Here is a 19,539-nt window from a genome sequence, read left to right as displayed (position 1 = left end):
GTGTTTCTAGTGATATTTTTCATATTCCAAAATATGTGCTTAGTAAAGGGTAAAGTATTACATAGTGTAAACAAATCGTAATTGTGCATCTGACTTCTGTTAGTGACTTAGTACATTCTATGTATTTTAGCTGAGTCTTTCATGTCCTTCTAGTTTGAAAGAGGAAAAACTGTACATAGCATAAATTGAACTATTAAGCAACATCTATTATTATAGGCAGAGTCAAAAGAAGAATTGATATAATGATAAATATATGGAGAAATTCTACTATAGTCCTTCATGTGCCAGGTTCACCCTTCTGTTGCTGTTCGTAGTTCAAATCTTCTGTAAAGCGGTATTGTAAGTCTTCAGATACATCTTCCTTTTCTTTACTGTAACTTAATCAGTATTCTTTCCTTTTTTCTTTTTTCTTTAATTATATGAAGAGTATGGTCTACGGTTGGCAAGCCACATATTTGTGAAAGAAATATCACAGGATAGCCTTGCAGCAAGAGATGGCAATATTCAGGAAGGAGATGTTGTACTGAAGGTATGGTAAATTGAACACACCAGCACAAAGAGAAATTTCATTAATGTAATTGTTCATAGAATCAACCGTCACTTCATAGCATAATTATTGTTAGTAGATGATGTGTAACGATGAACTTACTTTGAGGATCAATAAATCTAAGTATAAATCCCCTTGTATAAGAGAAATTATAAAGCGATTTTTTGTCTTAAGTATTTTTCCACAACTCTTACTTGGACAAATAGTGCTTACGTAATCAAACAAACCTTTTGTAAATGTATAATTAAAAAATAATTGTTTGGGATGGTTCAAGACTTTGTACCTAGGTGACTGGTTATACAGTATAACGTTGTGGACTGATGCTGTTGAGCAATGCTAGAACTTGCTTTCATGTGAATGTGATTTTTGTAATAATACATACAGCCAGTGTTTTGTATCTCAAAATTTGTTAATAAGATTTTGCCACAAATGCTGGTACAGAAAAACGTGCCATTATTACTCTGCTGTGATGCTACTTGTAAAAAGCATAACTTTTTTTTTTTTAAAGAGCTTCATTTTAGTGGTAGATGTTTTATCTTTTAAATTTGAAAATAATTTTCCATGTTCTTATAGTTTGGATGAGACTTAGTTTTCCATTGTATAGCATTCAGTGTAAACTATGGCAGTTTGGAGAAATCTCTAAGTATTTCTAAATATCATCACACAGAAAAACACCATCCTTACTGGAGATTCAGTGTTTTTCAGTAAGTTTCTGTGCTTTTCTTACTGTTGCAGATAAATGGCACAGTGACAGAAAATATGTCCTTAGCAGATGCAAAAACACTAATAGAAAGGTCCAAAGGCAAGTTGAAGATGGTTGTTCAGCGAGATGAACGAGCCACGCTGTTGAATGTCCCTGATCTTTCTGACAGTATTCATTCTGCTAATGCTTCAGAAAGAGACGGTGAGTATAAACATTATTTCCAAAGGCAGAGAATCCCTTGTGTTTTGACAATGTGAAATACTTAAGTGGGATGAGAGGAGGGTGGGGAGGATGATAGAGTAGGATTGTCATGTGAGTAAATTCTTTTGAATGTGTTTGAAATCTGTACCTTAAAAAATGTGGAGAAAAAGATAGAGTTCCTTTTCTTGCAGTTGTTTTTGCAGGAGTATTATTTAGTTGTTTTTGAAATAATAAACATAGATTTTAGCATCTTCATAAAAATCTTTGCAAAAGCTTATTTCCATTTAAGCAGGTCATGCCACCATTTTAATTACAATCATTTCATGAAAAAACAACTTTTATTTAACAGACATTTCAGAAATTCAGTCGCTGGCATCAGATCATTCCAACCGATCACATGACAGGCCCCGCCGCAGTCGTTCACGATCTCCTGACCAGAGGTCAGAGCCTTCAGACCATTCCAGACATTCTCCACAGCAGCCCAGCAACGGCAGGTGATGGCAGCGTTGTATTATTTTTAAATCAACTATTTAAAGTGGGATTTAAGTTTGTAGGAGTGCTTGGATTTATACAGTGACAAATGTGATGTGGAATTATGGTAGTAGTGACATGGATTTCTTTTTTTCAAGAGATGCAGCTGATCATGATCCAAATGCCCTGAGAATTCAGGGGAAATAGATCCTTGTGTTTACCCTCTTTAAAAAAAAAAAAAAAAAGAAAAAGTGATTTTGTTCTTATAACATGGTTATACGTGTGACCATGCAAGTTTAATATTAATAGATGTTACTGAGGCATATGCAGTTAGATTTTGATTCATGTGGAAATTAACTATAACAATCTTACTTGAGTTGACTAGTAGCACAGTCCTATTGATTGTCCAACCTGGGTATAATTGTGGAAATCTGATTTGTTTAGGTATAACCTTTTTATTTTCCTTACTATCTTTCTTTTAAAAATTACTTTATTTCAAAATGCATTTAACTCCTGCAAAATAAGGTGTGTTGCTCAGCAGATGTAGTTTTAGTAATGTACTTTTTAAAATTTGAGTTGATACTGAGACATTAATGTGATAACTAGGAAGTAGGTAAGTCTAATTTTAAATGACTCATTTCTGAATTCATGTTTTGTATGGTTTAGAATATTTTCTTCTGCCATGTGGAAACGTAGTCTTTAAAAAACAGATATGTCCTTTTCTGCATTTGGGCAATTTGATTTTGGAAGTGGACACTAGATAGCAACAGAATTCAAAAAGTATCTTGATTTTAAATCAAACAAATCTTTCAATAGTAAGAGAACTTCATCTTGAGCATGTATAGATGATGGAGCAAAAACCACTAGAACTGATCTGTTGTAAATCTCAAATTCACAGCCTGTATTTGAAGACTTTAAAATGCTACCAAAAATTCTGAAAACCAAATTGCAGCCAGCTGTTCCATAAAACAACAACACCTAATTACTGTTTATTTGTAATCTTTTGTGTGCCCAAGGGGGAAAACAGCACATATACCTTGTCTTCTGCATGGATATAACATTAAAGTAGGAGACACTTTGAAAAGCTTGATTGTGAAGGTGATGACGCCCTGTCAGATTTGAAGCCTGTGTTCCTTAACATGCGTTTAAAATGCAGTGCAAAAATGTATGCAGAAAAAATCCATCAAAACTGAAACTGACTTATCCTGCTCTTAGTGCTTTCCTGTCCTATTACAGTGGCTTAGGTAGATGGTCACTTCCTCCCCACAGACTGTGCTGTCAGAAGAATTAAATCCTTCCTGAAAAGGAACTTTGAAGTTATCTGAACTCAGAATGCATCTGTTATCTGCTTTATGAACAGGAGCTACCCTGGCATGGACTGCCTTCCTGTCGGACATGGCCCTTTCGAGATCAGAAAATCTGTTGGGCCATGAGCCACATAAAGAACACGTGAAATGCAGCTTTTTTGTAGGAATTTGTGCAAGTTCAGATTTGCTGCAGAAGTAGATTGTTTGCAACGTTGCTTCATTGCTTAAAATATAATGGAAAACTTTGGGGAAGAGAGCTTGAGAATAAGCTGAGGAAGAAAAGGTGAAAAAAAAAGTTATCAAACCAAACTTAAGAAGGACATCAAAAATTATTGAAGATAGTAACTTATTTAGACATCTATGCTCTGTTACACTTAAGTGTATGTTGATGAGGATAAATTCATAGGAATCTTCTCAGTCTTTTCATACAAGCTGAACTGCAGACTGACACTTTCTGTGACCGGTAGAGTACACATCTAAAGAGTACATCTGCCAGTATATTTGTTTCAGGTTTTGTGTTTCGGTGTCTGGTAGGGTCTTGAATGTTGTCAGTTTCTCAGTATTTCATACTGGTAGGTACACTGGTGTGCCTGCAGTTTTCCTGTGTATAGAAGTTCCGTAACAATGGCTACTTGAACATCCTGTCCAAGCATTAGGCAGCATTTGTAGTTTCCTTTAGTCTAGGGGAAGCTCAGTGATGTCTCTTTTGAACAATCTTTCTAAAACTCAGATTCTAGGACATGTTCCAATTGCACTTTTGTAATCTTCCATAAGCAGAAAACATAAATTATCCATTGTCAAGTCCTGAAAAGGAACCAGAGATCCATAAGAACCCAGTAGGTTCTTATGTAAAGGGAATGGATAGCGTGTGAACTCATTCAAAACTCAGCTCTTTACTTGGCATAATGATGTTCTTTTAGTCAGTCCATATGCAGACTTACATTAAATCATCCGTCAAAATCAGGATTGACTCTTAATGGGTGACTTTTTCTAGTCTCAACAGGGATGTGAAGATTTCTCTGCCCATGGATGAGAAGCTAGCTTTAGATTTGTATCTGAGGTAGCTTTGGATTGAGGTAGCTCACTTGGTAGTTGTTCCTCTGTGTTGAAGGGACTTAATCTGCAAATGTTTGTAGCTATAGAGACTTACAGAATTTTTAGCCACCTGATAACAAGTTGGGTACTACATAAAATCTATAGTATAAATATCTCCTGGCTTTCAGAAGGAACTCCGAGCTTATGTCTTAACAGTGAACTATAGTTTTGGAAGATAAGTGCAACTTGAAAGATATTATTAAGAAAACTGTTTAGTTAGAGGAAAATGTATCTTAAGGATAGAATTTCACAGAACTCAAGGTAACTTTTAACAGTACAGTGTATTAAGAGCTGTACTTAAAAAGCCGGAGTCGGGGGTGTCTGTGCATCCTAAGCTGGAGGATGTACGTTGAGGGAAGTATCATACATATTCTGTCTTACCTACGTGGTCTTACTGTTGGAAGTAAGATGGTCAAACTTTTGGTGTGACATGTGCTGAACACAGTGGCATTTACAGCCAGGTGCTGCCAAGCCTGCCCAATAGCATCTCCGTGCTGCCCTCCACCAGCTGAAAGAAGTCCCGCTAAAGGACCCATCATTGCTGTGCTGCCTTCCTCACCTGGGTACTGGAATAGCAAAAATGCTTCCTGATCTGATTGATGTTTCAGCCTCAGCAAGAAAGACATGGCAGCTTTAAGAAATCCCTGTAGATATTGTCATTATTTTGAGAAGGATGAGGCTTCCATAATACAGCTGTCAACTGTTATGTTGTGCAAGAGGTTTGTTACATTTTCAGTTTAAAAAAAAAGTGGAAAAACTGGACTTTAGGACAAAAATCAACCCTATTTTGAATATACTTAGCAATGCGCCTCTCCTGGTTCTTACTGTCTTCTCATGAATACACTGTTTGAGACATGCTAAAACCAGACACTTGGACAAAACCTGCAGTCATTTTTCCAAGATTTTTCTGTGCAAGCAAACATTTGTACTGTGTGTTGCAAACAGTCTTATTTTGTTTTGAAGCAGTAACCAAAATTGATGACACTAATTTGTAGCTGTGACTGTATTTTGTGACTGAAGGTTATTCCTGTTAGACATGCTTTAAAAAAAAAAATAATTAAAAGGGGATGGGGTTGTAACGTAGAGGGGGCCATGGCCTCTACAGCACAGATGTTGAGCAGTACTGTTAGAACACACAAACGTTTAACAACACCTTACACTCATGGGAAGCGCAGCTGTCGGTTTTGGACAAGTTTCCATCACGTAGAAACAGTGACAGCATCCCCTTTATCATTCCCCCGTATCATCTTGCAAACTGGTGCAGTACTTACTGGACAACTTAAGGAAAGCAAAGAGAAATTCAGCTCCTATGCTGTTTGGACTTTTCTGTTTTGATTTATCACAGCTGTCTTTCTACCACCTTTTTTCCACTTAAACTTTGATCTTACACGGAGCAGAGCTGACCTTTTGCAAGCACTTTAATTGGTAGACTGTATTTGCCAGTAGCAGATGAGATGTAGCACAGTCTGAGAGCATCGTGGTTCTAGTACGTGAATGAGCTCAGGTATTGACCTGACTATCTGGTGCTGTACTCTCTGTACTTGAGTTACTGTTCTTGAGAGCTTTTCTTCCATATTTATGCTATTTTATATGCAATTATAAAAGCTGAATAAAATTAAAGTGTTATTGGACTATGTGGACGTGAAATATAAAATGAACTTTGCCTTCCTATAGTAACTGCAGTATTTTTTGTCTTATTTTTATATTACTGTTTTGGAATACTACTATTAAATGTTAGGAGATGCTGAAAAACAGTTAGAGAGCGCCCATAGGGAAACTTAACTGTAATATCTCATTCACAAACGTTGATTACTCACAAATCTTTGGGAGGGATGAGGGGAATTAGTTGTAGCTTATTACTATAGGACTTCTTGTTTATACATGTAATACACTTAGGCATTTAAACAAATAAATGTTAGTGTCTGTTTTTAATAAGCCAGGAACTCTTTCTCAGGGACATGAGGAATTCAGTCTTACTTTAGTCTCACACTGAAAGTAAAACACCGCTTTCAGCTTACACATGTAGTTTTATGTGCAAATGAATGCATGCTGGAAATCTGAAAAAGAGTACCAAAATCTTATACAGGTGAAGTTAGGGAACAGAGAATAAAATTAAAACAAAAACAAAACAAACTTATTTTTGTTTCGTTTTGTCTAATATTCTAACCAAAAGGGGTTACCATCATTTTTCTTTACTGTAGAAGTGCCAAAAGGGTGTATCTGAAAAATAATAACAAAAACAATAATGAAGAGGTTATTGCATATTAGGCCACTCTCCTTGTGTTTACAAACTCTTTATAAGGAGCTGGTTCTTTAGAGTGTAAAGATGTCTTTTGTCTTCCCAGATTAATGTGGGATTGCAGTTTTTTTTTTCTTTTTAGCTGCCTTTTAAAACAAAAGGGAAGAAGTAGTGGAAGGTCTTAATATATCTCAGTTGAATAGCTAAGATTGGTTTCTGTGATGTTTCAGACTCCAGGTTTGTACATGAAAGCACGTTGTGCTTGTATTTAGATCTTTACTTCTGCTCTTTTCTTTCAAGCAAGGTTTCGATGGCTAGATTTGCTTTTTTCCCCAAGTCATATTTAACTGTTAAAGTACTGGTTCTGCTTAAATAGTCCGGAGTCCTTGTAATGGACTTTTTTGGATACATTTGTACTTCGTGGAGGCTGATACTCATCACTACCCAGTAGCACCATCTAGCTGTTAGTATTGATAGACTTTATTCTCCAACACCTTCCCCATCTCTCCTTGATAAGAGAGAAATTTTTATCTACTGACCTGAGGTATCAGTGTCTTCATAAAATATCTCTTCTTTCCACTTCCTGACAAGTATAATATTAGCTAACCAGTTGTGGTTTGCTTGTGCCCTGTTCCTCTCAGATGTTTCTTATAGCCATACTTATTAGTGAACTTTCACAAACTTGATAGGTATTTTGAGGGTCTCACAACTTCGTGTGTGTGTGTAGAGAATGCATGTTTGGGCTGTTCCCTTTGGCTTGCTGATTTAATTTTTGATTTTCCAGCTGCTTTTTGATGTTCTGTTCTAACTGAATCAAATTATTTCTCTTTCAACAGGTAGTGTAACTGCTAACATTTCAACATACAGCACATATTCTGTTCAGTTCTCTTATGGTACAGCTGGTAGCAAAGTAACCTCTATATAATAAAAATACTTGATCTGATGAGTTAAATGAATAAGAAATGAGTTCTTTGAGCTTTAGATATTCCCTTCATGTAAAGAATAAGAGACTTTTCTCATTTGTCAAATATTTCTTCTGGTTATGTGTTATGCTTTTAGCATGTGGAAATGCGTAAGAGACCAGTTGTCTTCTTACTAAAACAAGGATGACTGAGAAGCATTTCTCTTTGGCTTTCAGGTGCAATAGATATGTAGTAGCTGTAGGTTGAGGGCCTTATCTTCTCTGAAGTATGAGAAGTCAGAGGTGTGTTTGTGTTCTACCTTTCATCTGTGCAAAGCTGTACCAAGAACCTCACAGGCAGGCACCTGTGTTCTAGGACAGCTGCCACACAAAGGACCAGAGAGTAGTGTGATCATAGCAAAGCCTGAAGTCTGAAAGTCTGTGACCTCTACAGGGAGGGGTGAAGGATCATAACTGCTTTTCTCCCCTTCTTTCTTTTGTTTCTCGTTTTATTGTGGGATTTACAGGCCACACGTACAACATACTTGCTTGAAGCAGGGTGCAGTGAAGACAGCACTCTATTTTACTATGTTCCTCCTCTTTTGAAATAGCTCTATCTAGAGAGCAATTAACATAAAGTTAGGGACAAAATGCTCAAGTTTTCAACTGATAAAAATATCAACGTTGTAATAACCTAGGAGTGCAATATGTAATCAATAATTCCTCATCTGCCAAATATGAACTTCTGAGTCAGAAAGATTTGTTCTTTAGTCTTAGAATCTTTAGGCTGTAGAAATAATTCTACATGCAGAGTGTAATCTTTTTTTCTAATATAGTCTTCGAAGCCGAGAAGATGAAAGAACAACTAAACCAGGAGCCATCTCTACGCCTGTGAAGAATGCAGATGATATTTCTAAAACTATGGAAGAGGTGGCAGGCGAAAGAACTGAAAAGCAAACACCACCACTCCCAGGTAAAAATGTGAAACATAATTATGTGTATTGCTGAGAATAAATGATCAGTGGAGACTGCATCCCGCTGCATAGTTGTGGAATGATTTCTGAAATCTTAGAAGAAGTTCTATCTATCTTTATTGCTGAATACGGATGGTCTTCGTAATCATAAGCCTATTTATATTTCAGGGTTTCTGTCCTGAAAATCTAAGCCGATGCATCTGCCCATTATACAGTGGTCAAACTTCACTGGTTAGAGCTTTGACTGTGTGTGTTAGATATAAAGAGTTTTTTGTACTCTTCTCTAGAGCAAGGCTATAATAGATCTCTTCTGAGAGTCAAGCTGTAGGCTGGATCTTACAAGTTACTGGTAGCAGAGTAAATTTAAATAAAGGTTTAGTTAAGCCATTTTAGAATGACCATTCTCAAATGAAACTTGCACTCTGAAATGTGTTTTCACTGTGGCACTTAATAACGACAGTCACGGGCCAAGAGTTATTTTTAAAAGTGCAGTACAACTAACAGAAACAGAACAAAATCCCATTCCTTTTTTGAAAGAGGAGAAGTAAATTCAATGACAGTAGGTAAAAGCCAGTTAGTGTTAAAAAGAAAACCATATCATGATATGGTGATGGGACATTGTTCTGAGCACAAAGACTTGGAAGTTTTTGTTTGTTTTTTTTTTCCTATGGTTTACAGAATGGGGCCATTCATTGAAATTGTAAGTGGAGAAAGATGAGCTGTGTAGACAGTTTAGAAGGAGCTGCTCTGGAAAGGCTGTATAGAATGAGAAAAAGCACATTCAAGCTTGAAAGCATTTGAAGACTTAAGGGATGAGCAATGAGACTGCTGCATGTAGTATACAGAACTGAAGTAGTTATGATGTTGATAGGCTCTGAAAGACCTTGAAAATGAGAACAGTAGGTTTCCTAATGCAGCAGCCATTATGAACAAAATTGCCGTAGGAAGTAACCTCCTGTAAGAATGTTATGCAAAGATGCAAGTGAAGTAAGTCTTAATTTGCCGAGATAGAAAAAAGTTATGATTGGATTCTTTCATCTTTTTCGATAATGTATTGAAAATTAATAATTGGCATGATACAAAACCAGCCAGGATAGGAGCCTCTGAAGATGTTTTTCAATCCAATGTAATATACATATAATTGGTTGAAGGGACTGGCAAGCAACTAGTAAGTACTCTGGTGGTTTGTTGTTGTGTAGTAGGCATAAAGAAGTGCTCTGTTCCTGAGCGAGTGGGAATAAGCATGTGGAGAAAAATCATGTATGAGAGGAGATGTCTAAAAAAAAAAAAGTCATAGGCCAGTACATCAAGATAATATTTAAATTTGCAGATTAAATTAACTTGATATAATACATGGTGTGAAATAAAATGGTGTAATAAAGCACATAATCCTTTAATAGTCTCCAAGAAAGCTCTAGGGAAATTAGGAGGCTCTTTCAAAGACTGTAATGAAAATGTTAGAAAAGTAGTTGGCAGATTCTGTGACTGCTTTTTGGACTAAAGGCAAGAAGTCTGTCATGGTTGGTTGAGTCAAGAAGGGTAGAAGGAGACCATTTTTTTAGAGGCATTATCAAAGTCTTGGGTTAGGAACAGGTAATTAAAGACTTAAAGTGCTATGCTATGGTATGCTATATGGTAAAGGCCAAAATCACATTAGAAAGAACATATTACCAAATTGTCTGAAGTTTCATATTTCAAACTGGTCTATTGGTGGTTAGAGTAAGCAGAAAGGAACAGGAAAGGAAAAGGACTTAGTCTGAAGCCAGTGTAAATTGAAATAAGCTTCTTTAAAGTGTATTGAGATCATGCTTTAAATGTAAATTCTTGTAACAAGAGCAACCGTATACCCATAATAGACACTAAGAGTGTTCACTACTGGGGGAAAGACTGCAGTGGCAGTTTGCTCCCAGTGACTCGAGCAGAGTCATAGTAAGTACTTACCTTTAAGGAGAGCCAATAAAAAGTGCAGTCTGCCAGCCTCAAGGTGTGGAGCAGTAGTTCTAGTGTTTATGGTGTTTTGGCTTAAAAAATCCAAGTAACTTTATAAGGGAGGAAAGTTTTATGTTAGGCACATGTAGGTAGGAAAGAGCAGGGTTGAAAGAGGTCTTGAGAGAGCATAAATTCTCTTAGTTCTTGCAGTTTTATGATACTTAGAATATTCCAAGTGTAAAGAAAATTTGTGGATTTTTACTAAAGCAGTAATTAGGCCAGTAAATGCCCCATTTTGCATGGCAGGGAAAGAGTGTCCTTGTTGTTTTAAGTTTCCAATATTTAATTTTTTATTATGAAGTGGATTGGTGGTTAGACTTAAAACTACTAAAGATGCAATCAAGCTCTTAATTAAGTTAGGCTTTATTTTCTCATCTTTAAATGACCAAATGGACGTTTGTCTTCTATATTTTAATAGAACCAAAGCCAGTGTATGCACAAGGAGGTCAGCCAGATGTGGATTTACCAGTCAGTCCATCTGATGGTCCTTTACCTAATTCAACCCATGAAGATGGAATGCTCCGGTAATGTAACTATAAATTCTTTTTGAATCTGATTACCTGGTCTTGTGCAAATCAAGTTTTCTCCCAAGGTAACGAGTAACGTAAGTTAGCAATAATTCATAACATAAATGGTCTGATGGGAAGTCATCACATTGTCCTGAAGCTTTTGTTGAAAAAGGAGTAGGATGAAAAATTTAGGCTTATTCCTGAGCCTTGTTAGCACTCACATTGTGTAATAAAATGATTTTAAGTTCGTTAATTTCATGCAGGAATGAGCAGTTAGAGTTGTCAACTGTGCAAAGTGTTTGCAGCGTTTCTCCCTGGGCACCCCCCATCCCTCCTGCCTTATCCCCATGTCTGGAGAGAGGAGAGATACTCTAGTAAATTCTTTTCTTTTTAAATAATTGGAGAGCGATTAATAAAGAAAACTACAGAAATGTGCTAAGTCTTGATGTGCCAGTGACTCTACTCCAGCTGGATCTCCTTTATGATCATTTGTATACATGAGAGTAGATTCTAGTTTAGGTAGTCTCAAATGTTCATCTTGCTCTCTAAAGAGCCAAAATAGATCTTTGTGCCAGTATGCTTCTTTCAAAGGAGGAACATTTTGGGAAGAGTGTTGAAATACCTCACCTGAAACACTATCAGCATAAGACTAAACCTCACTAAACAATTAAATATTGTGAGTTTTGTTACTTTCAAGTGCTGCTAATGAGTCTGTTGTATAATGCTGCAATTGATAACCAGTTAATGGAATGCATAGCTTAATATCCTCTAATTGAAGTAACAGGCAAACTATTTGCATGTCTTCATTCTCAGTTTACCAGAATATCTTATAGTATACCTCTAACTGGAATGTATTCTAAATCTCTAGGCCAAGCATGAAACTGGTAAAATTCAGAAAAGGAGATAGCGTGGGCTTGCGACTAGCTGGTGGCAATGATGTTGGCATATTTGTAGCTGGTGTTCTGGAAGACAGCCCTGCAGCGAAAGAAGGACTAGAGGAAGGAGACCAGATTCTCAGGGTATGTCAAAAATAATAACATTTATAAATAAATGTTCTGTTAACACTGAAGTAGGTTTTCTTTCTGTAACGTCAAATAGATTGCCTCTGCAGTTCGTACAGTATTTTTGTTTATACTTATTAGATGAGCTAGCAATAAAATTTACTGTTATTGTACTGTTGCTAGGAAGGTTTATGTTTTATATCTAGTTTCTTAGACTAAATTCAGTTCAAAGAAAATTCGTTTAACTACTCTTTCACTAGAGTCTCACACAGGGTTCTGTATATTATAGTTGATGTTACTGATGTTTCCAGATGCTCCATAACATTGATCTAAAGTAGTCAAAATGAGTAGCTACCTATTATTCCAGTTATACGTTTTCCAATAAGCAAGGAGTATTATTTAGAGGTACAAGAGGCTTCTTGAGATGCATGCACTTGTTTTGTGTACATTAAACTGAATAAACAACCATTGCAATACATTTAAGCAAATTTCTAGTTCTATATTTACATATCTACTATAATGTTTGTGAAATCAAACTGATTACTTCATTGATGCTAGGTAAACAACGTAGACTTCACAAATATCATCAGAGAGGAAGCTGTCCTTTTTTTGCTTGATCTCCCTAAAGGCGAAGAAGTAACCATTTTGGCACAGAAGAAAAAAGATGGTAAGTACTTGTATATCAGAAAAATGTAGTAGGCTGCTTGGAACTAGATGAAAAATACAGCTAATATTGAGTAGTTAGAGGCTAGGGGGAGACAAAAAAAAAAATTACAAAATTATTTCACAAAAGCATTGGTGTTAAATGTTTGGAGGAACTGGATAGTCTGTCATAGTTATACTGTTAAAAATGAGTACTTAAAAACTTCTTCCATAGTAAGATGCCTTCCTTCCAAGGAACTGAATTATGCTTATACTAGCAAATTTCTGACAGCAAAAGTTGACTTCAAACCGTTAGTTTGCTATTAATAGTTATGCTGTACGAAACCACTGGAATTTGTTTAACACTTTTTATTTTTATTTTCTAAGTTTATCGTCGCATTGTGGAATCTGATGTAGGGGATTCTTTCTATATCAGAACTCATTTTGAATATGAAAAAGAATCTCCTTATGGACTAAGTTTCAACAAAGGTGAAGTGTTCCGGGTGGTGGACACTCTGTACAATGGCAAACTGGGTTCATGGCTGGCAATTCGAATTGGCAAGAATCATAAGGAAGTTGAAAGAGGTATCATACCTAATAAAAACAGGTACGATCTTAACGTATTGATGTTGCTGTTTGAAAACTAAAATTTTAAATTTTGCATCTGTGTAACTTGCATTGTCTGCAGGACACTAGTCTATACAACTTGTTCAGTTTTAGGAGAAAGTCACTGTTAAAACAATTAGAAGTTAACTATCTGTTCTGTGTGCTTGATTTTCACTTTGGCATGCCCCTCCCCCCCCCCCCCCCCCCCAAAAAAAAAAAAAAAAACAAAAAAAAAAAAAAACAAAAAAAAACACCTAGCTTGAAACTTTCTTTTCAATACTGGAGACAAAGGTTGATAAAGCTTTTAAAAATGTGACATCAGCCTGAGTAATTCTAGCTTATACTTTCTAATACCAGAAACAAAGAAAACTTCATTTGGCAGGTGGTAGCGTTTTTGTAAGCATAAGCTTGCTAGATGAGTGTTATTTCAGAAGCTCTCTTTTTTGGTAACTTATTGGGATTTGTTGTCATCTTAGAGCTGAGCAGCTGGCTAGTGTACAGTACACGCTTCCAAAGACAGCAGGAGGAGATCGAGCGGATTTCTGGAGGTTCCGAGGTTTGCGTAGCTCAAAAAGAAATCTCCGAAAAAGCAGAGAAGATCTTTCTGCTCAACCTGTTCAGACAAAGTTTCCTGCCTATGAGAGAGTTGTTCTTCGGGAAGGTACGGCTTTAGTCTTAGATGCTTCTGTTGCAGGCTAACAGGATTGTGGAGTTTGCTTTGTATTAATCCGTGTAATTCCGAGTATCTTGCATTTGTTGTAAGCAATCGACTTAACTTGTTTTCTCCTTTACCTTCTATTCTAGCTGGGTTTCTCAGACCAGTGACCATTTTTGGTCCAATAGCTGATGTTGCACGGGAGAAACTAGCTAGAGAAGAACCAGATATTTTTCAAATTGCAAGTAAGTGTGAGATCGAGTTTTTATGCAGCTATGAAATTGCCAACGTTCTTTTGCTACTTTGTTCCTATGCTATTACTTGAGCTACTACTGTGTTTAATGAAATGTTAACAATATTAAGTAACAGATAAAATGTAAGCTTTTCCACTGGTTAATTGATGATAATTCTCTGTAGGCAGAAGTAATACTAGTTCCATTTATAGCCTTCCAAAATTTAAATTGAATTCAGTATTTTATATCTAAGTACTTTTGCAAAGGTATAGTGATTTTTGTGGCCAAATTAGCGGATAGCTTTCTCCTACGTTTTGAAGAGGAGCATCTTCAGCCTGAATTGATAATGAGTGATGAAATAGTTTGCTTTATCTTGTGTGTGAATGTAGAGTGTGCTGTAAACTTACAACAGATTTTTACTGTGTCCTCTCTACCAGAAAGTGAACCAAGAGACGCTGGTACAGACCAACGTAGTTCTGGCATTATTCGTCTTCACACTATAAAACAGATAATTGATAGAGTAAGTCTTCTATTGTCACTGTACTTCTAACACAGGAGGAAAAACTGGTATCAATAAGTAAACTGATGCTTAAAATGTTTAGGTATAATTAGTAAGTGTTTTTTCCTTAAAAATAACTCTCATCTTTCTATTGGTTAGTTTAAAAAAAAAAAAGCCTTCCCCATAATAACTGCAGTCTGGAAGTATTGTCAGGCTTTATTCTAGGGATTGTTGTTCCCTCTTTGCTATGTCTGTTTTAAGATTTGTTTGTGCTTGCAGCCACAGTGTGACATTGCATCTAGAAACTGGTACTTTATTTATGGAGCAGTTTGTTGCTGTTGTCCCCCTACCTCCAGTTTACGAACTAATAATTTTGACTTCTGTGCAAGAACTAGGGAAAAGGATCTTTCAATCCTTTTATCCTCCTTAATTTTTCTTCTTAACATCCTGAGAACTTCTGATATGAGTTTATAATATGAGGCTGTACTCCTCACCTATTCATTTCTGACTTAAAAACAAATTGCAAACTGTTCTGATGCCCAAGTAGAAAAAGCTAAAAGGTGTTTTAGCAGCAAACTGGGGGGTACTATGTGCTGTGTATCTGAGATGATTCTTGCAGTGGATGAAAACTGTCCTAATTCTTGCATTCAGAGTGGATTTTTTGGAAGGAAAAGTGGAGCTGCGTAATGAGTCCAAAACATGTTTGACTGTTCCCTTTTATCCTGTTACTAGAAGATTACTGTTTAGCTGTTTTTTAGTTTAGTGCCTTTTTGTAGCATCAGAGGGCCGATTTTTTTATAGTTTTTAATAGAGAGGTAAATATTGAAAAGCTTATTGTTATGCAGTTAGTTCTACATTTAAAACATGTATGCCCTTGTAGCATAGTGTTTGAGTTGATCTGGTGTCTGTTACTCAAACAGAAAAGGACTTAAATCGATACTTTGAAATGATGAATTCTGCAAAGCTAATGAAAAGCAAGTTGTTAGAATATGTTTAAAATAAAAAATTAGTTTTCTTAGTATATAAGTGCTTCACTTTGTCTCTGTCTTTTTTATCATAACAGGACAAACATGCTTTATTAGATGTCACTCCTAATGCAGTGGACCGTCTGAATTACGCGCAGTGGTATCCTATTGTAGTGTTCCTGAACCCTGATTCTAAGCAGGGTGTGAAGACCATGAGAATGAGGCTGTGCCCAGAATCACGAAAAAGTGCCAGAAAGCTTTATGAAAGAGCTCACAAACTACGCAAAAATAACCACCACCTCTTCACAAGTAAGTAATTCGAGAAAAATACTGATTAATGTATGATAACTGAGGGAGGGAGAGGTGTGATAAGAGTAATTTTTTTTCCAGACTTGAATAGTACTTCTCCTGTTTGAGAAGCTGCTATAACTTAATTGCTACCTACTCTTGATGGTTCTGAATATTTCTTCTTGTAGTTAAGCCACTCCACCTTTGAAAACTACAACAGAAAATGATTGATTAACTTAGCAAAGCACTACAACCACAATTACTAGTGGGCACTAGTTGTGCTAGATGCACTTCATTTCTGGTATTTCTTTATTGCTTTCCCTCTGTGCTTCCTTCTTTTTCCTCCATGTGTTTTTCCTCTTGTTCCTTTTCTTTCAGAGGAGGACACAGAAGTATATCTTAGTCTGTTTTACATTGGTGCTTTCCAGGCTTTCTTTTCCTTCCTTGGCAATCTCTCTTGCTCTTAGTGTGACCAAATACCTACTGGTTGCTTGCCTTATTCTTTGACCCCAGTTCGTGCAGACTTGCTTATGGCCCTGAGGTTGTAAGGGGTGATGCTGACAGAATAAATGCCCTCCTGCAAATACAGTCCAGCAGTTGTTGAATTGTTCAGGTTCCCCACATTCAATTTCTGGTAGTTCATTAGTGTGTGAATTGTTTGTGCACCCAATTGCACAAATGAAAAGAGATTTGAAACATCAAAATGATGTTTCAAAAATATTTGGTTGCTTTGCAAGGTCAGTTATAAACAAACATCTTAATAAATAGGAGAATAATGTAATTTTCTTCTCCGACTAAACTGAAGCCTCACTTTATTCTAAATTACTGTTAACTCAGTCTTTGAGTCTTCACAGTGTGAAAAAATGTCCCAAGCTACTTTAGCCCTTAGGGTTGCTTTGAATACCAACATTTACATTACTACTTAAATCTCACAGTTGATAGTGATTTTTAATACTGGTAGTACAGTTTCTTTTCAAAACTCTACAAAAATCAAATGTCTAACTTGCTCTACTTCTAGCTACTATTAACTTGAATTCAATGAATGAAGGATGGTATGGAGCTCTGAAGGAAGCAATTCAGCAACAACAGAACCAACTGGTATGGGTTTCAGAAGGCAAGGTAAGAAATAATAGTACTGTCATTTTGGGGGAGGAATGACAAAGCTATCAGTTTTGTAGTCTTTTTGTTCTGTTGCTGGTATTGGAGATATGGGCATCTATCTGTGGAATTAAATTTTTCCTTTTTTCCTCATGATTTTAATAATTACTTGAAGATCTAAAATAGCTCTGTGGCTGTGTAATCAGTTAAAAACTGGTTTGTCTTCGTATTAGTGAAGTTTTGTTAATGAGGGCTATAATCCTTGTGCATGTAGTGGAGTAGTAAAACATTTGGCTGTTGATGCTTTACTGAAGGATATGTTATTGCTTTGAAACTTTTGTGGGGATAGGATGTTTTTTCATGTAAATTTCAGGGTGTTCTGCTACATCAGTACTACGTACGTGCTGGGATTGTACATTGATGAATTGGTGGGTTTTAATATAAAGCAAGCAATATCTTCGTGTTCTTTCTCTTAATCTTGAGAACATATATAAAATCAGAAAGTTAGAATTCTGTTTCCCATTCAAAGTCCAGTTGCCTTTTCAAGCTACTATGCATGTTAGATCCATTCTCTTGAGCAACTAATATCAAGAGGAATGCCAGTTTCAAGTAAGAAAATAATGAATCTGTTACTGTTACAATGTTCTTAATATTTGAACTATTTTTCTGCAAACAGAACTAGTTTTGCCTTCTTATATCTACCTCCAAGTTAGTGATTCCAGCACAATGACAACTCTTCATAGTTTTTTTTGTCTTTGTCAAACACTGATTTCCATGGATACTAGGTGCTATCCCCTCCCTTGAATTGATAGGCTTCTGACCCTTTAGTAAACTGATTTGAAGAACTAGACTGCAGAAAAGGCTTTTACATGTAAGGTTAACATCTCCAGTGATTGAACCCTGTTTTTTTCCTCCCCTGTGATATTCAGAATTGTTGAAATCTAACCTGCTGCTGGATTTTGAGTATTACTAACATTTTGCAATACTTAACTTTATGTTGTGGATCAGAACAAGATAGGTGTATTCCATTTGTTTATTTCTTAATTTTTCACCAAAAAAATCTTAGCCTTTTATCTTGCAATTTATAGCTTAATGTGAAACGCATTTCAATAAACATGTGCTCTTTAATTTTTTTGTGATGCAGGCAGATGGTGCTACAAGTGATGACCTTGATTTACACGATGACCGCCTTTCTTACCTCTCAGCTCCTGGTAGTGAATATTCCATGTACAGTACAGACAGTAGACATACATCTGACTATGAAGACACAGATACAGAAGGTGGTGCTTATACAGACCAAGAACTGGATGAAACTCTGAATGATGAGGTTGGGACTCCTCCTGAATCTGCTATTACACGTTCTTCTGAACCTGTTAGAGAGGATTCTTCTGGAATGCATCATGAAAGTCAAAATTACCCTAGTTATGCATCTCAAGCTCAGCCTCAGCCAAATCTCAGAATAGATTCTTCAGGATTTAAAACAACTGCTTCTCAACCGGTAAGAAAGTGATTTTATATGCTGACCACTGTACATTTACTTCAAGTAGTTTTCTTGTTCAAGCGAACTTGCTATCTTTATAATCTCCTTACCAGTGTTAACTGCATACAAGAATCTGTCAACAACAGTGTGTTGCAATGAATTGGACAATCATCTTGCACTACGTGTGTTAGTGATTCCCATTGACAGGAAGGGGAATCAAGTACCATTCTACTTTGTTTTAATGTTTTGCTTTTTTAATGTTCAGCATAATGAATGTCTGGAAGTGGTAGTGCATGATACTTTCAGTACACTTCATTCTACATGTAGCTGAGTTGATCAAAGCATCAAGTTAAATTACTTTCATATAAATCAAAAAAGTCATACAGTGATTCGATAGCAGTATATTTAAAATATTTTAAACACTTCACAGAAAGCAGAAGCCTCACCTGCAGTCCCTTACCTTTCCCCGTCGCCTGAATCAAACCCTGCAACCTCATCAACTTCTGCAGTAAATGCTAATGTAAACCTAACTAATGTCAGACTGGAGGAGCCTACTGCTGCTCCTTACAACTCTTACCAACCACAAGCGGGCCCCTTAAGAACATCAAGTACTGAGGGAGCTCATGTAGTGCTAAGAGATCAAGAGCCATCATCCTTATCGCCGCATATAGATCCAGCAAAGGTACCTGTGCCACATTGTTGCGCTGATTTCCTGCTATACATCAAGCTAGCACATGATTATTTTTTTTATTTTGCCATTATTTAGAGAACTCCTTCTTTTTCTTTTTTTTTTACTCTAGGAGATTATGCAGGTTACAAAACAGTGCATCTAAATTTCTAAGCATCATCTAATGTTTTGTGTGCATGGCTTCAAACTATACACTTTCCACTTCTCAAAAGATGACCTTTTAAATTAGGGATGCATTCTGTATTTTGATTTTATTTCACATGCAACTGTTTCAGCTTGTCAATGCTCTGCTTTTTGTTAATGAGGACTTGATGAAAAATTTCCCTAAAATAATAGTACTTTTTGAAATACTCGATCATGAAGATAAACCTATTATATTAGGTGACTTTAAATACCTCTACAGCAATGCTTGAATTAACTTTAACACATAAATCAGTTTACTTCTTGA

At 36.2% G+C, this 19,539-nt stretch overlaps 1 protein-coding gene across 7 annotated transcripts in view; it reads left to right on the top strand.

The window, feature by feature from the left end:
• TJP1 (tight junction protein 1) overlaps positions 1-19,539 on the top strand; it is a 161,171-nt gene that overhangs the window by 125,896 nt on the left and 15,736 nt on the right. For 5 of the 7 annotated variants that reach the window (XM_068695335.1, XM_068695333.1, XM_068695332.1 and 2 more), the window contains 15 exons: positions 426-529; positions 1,283-1,451; positions 1,801-1,945; positions 8,301-8,437; positions 10,846-10,951; positions 11,805-11,955; positions 12,496-12,604; positions 12,967-13,186; positions 13,662-13,846; positions 13,990-14,085; positions 14,511-14,593; positions 15,636-15,846; positions 16,844-16,944; positions 18,068-18,421; positions 18,834-19,085. In XM_068695335.1, the coding sequence (XP_068551436.1) occupies positions 426-529; positions 1,283-1,451; positions 1,801-1,945; positions 8,301-8,437; positions 10,846-10,951; positions 11,805-11,955; positions 12,496-12,604; positions 12,967-13,186; positions 13,662-13,846; positions 13,990-14,085; positions 14,511-14,593; positions 15,636-15,846; positions 16,844-16,944; positions 18,068-18,421; positions 18,834-19,085 (2,423 nt within the window). The remainder of the gene's footprint in view (positions 1-425; positions 530-1,282; positions 1,452-1,800; positions 1,946-8,300; positions 8,438-10,845; positions 10,952-11,804; positions 11,956-12,495; positions 12,605-12,966; positions 13,187-13,661; positions 13,847-13,989; positions 14,086-14,510; positions 14,594-15,635; positions 15,847-16,843; positions 16,945-18,067; positions 18,422-18,833; positions 19,086-19,539) is intronic. The other 2 variants (XM_068695339.1, XM_068695336.1) reach the window with 1 other exon arrangement.

Source organism: Anas acuta, chromosome 12, assembly GCF_963932015.1.
Source record: "Anas acuta chromosome 12, bAnaAcu1.1, whole genome shotgun sequence".
NCBI lineage: Eukaryota > Metazoa > Chordata > Aves > Anseriformes > Anatidae > Anas > Anas acuta.
Note: the sequence above shows the minus strand (reverse complement) of the source record. Positions and strands in the feature narration are given on the sequence as shown.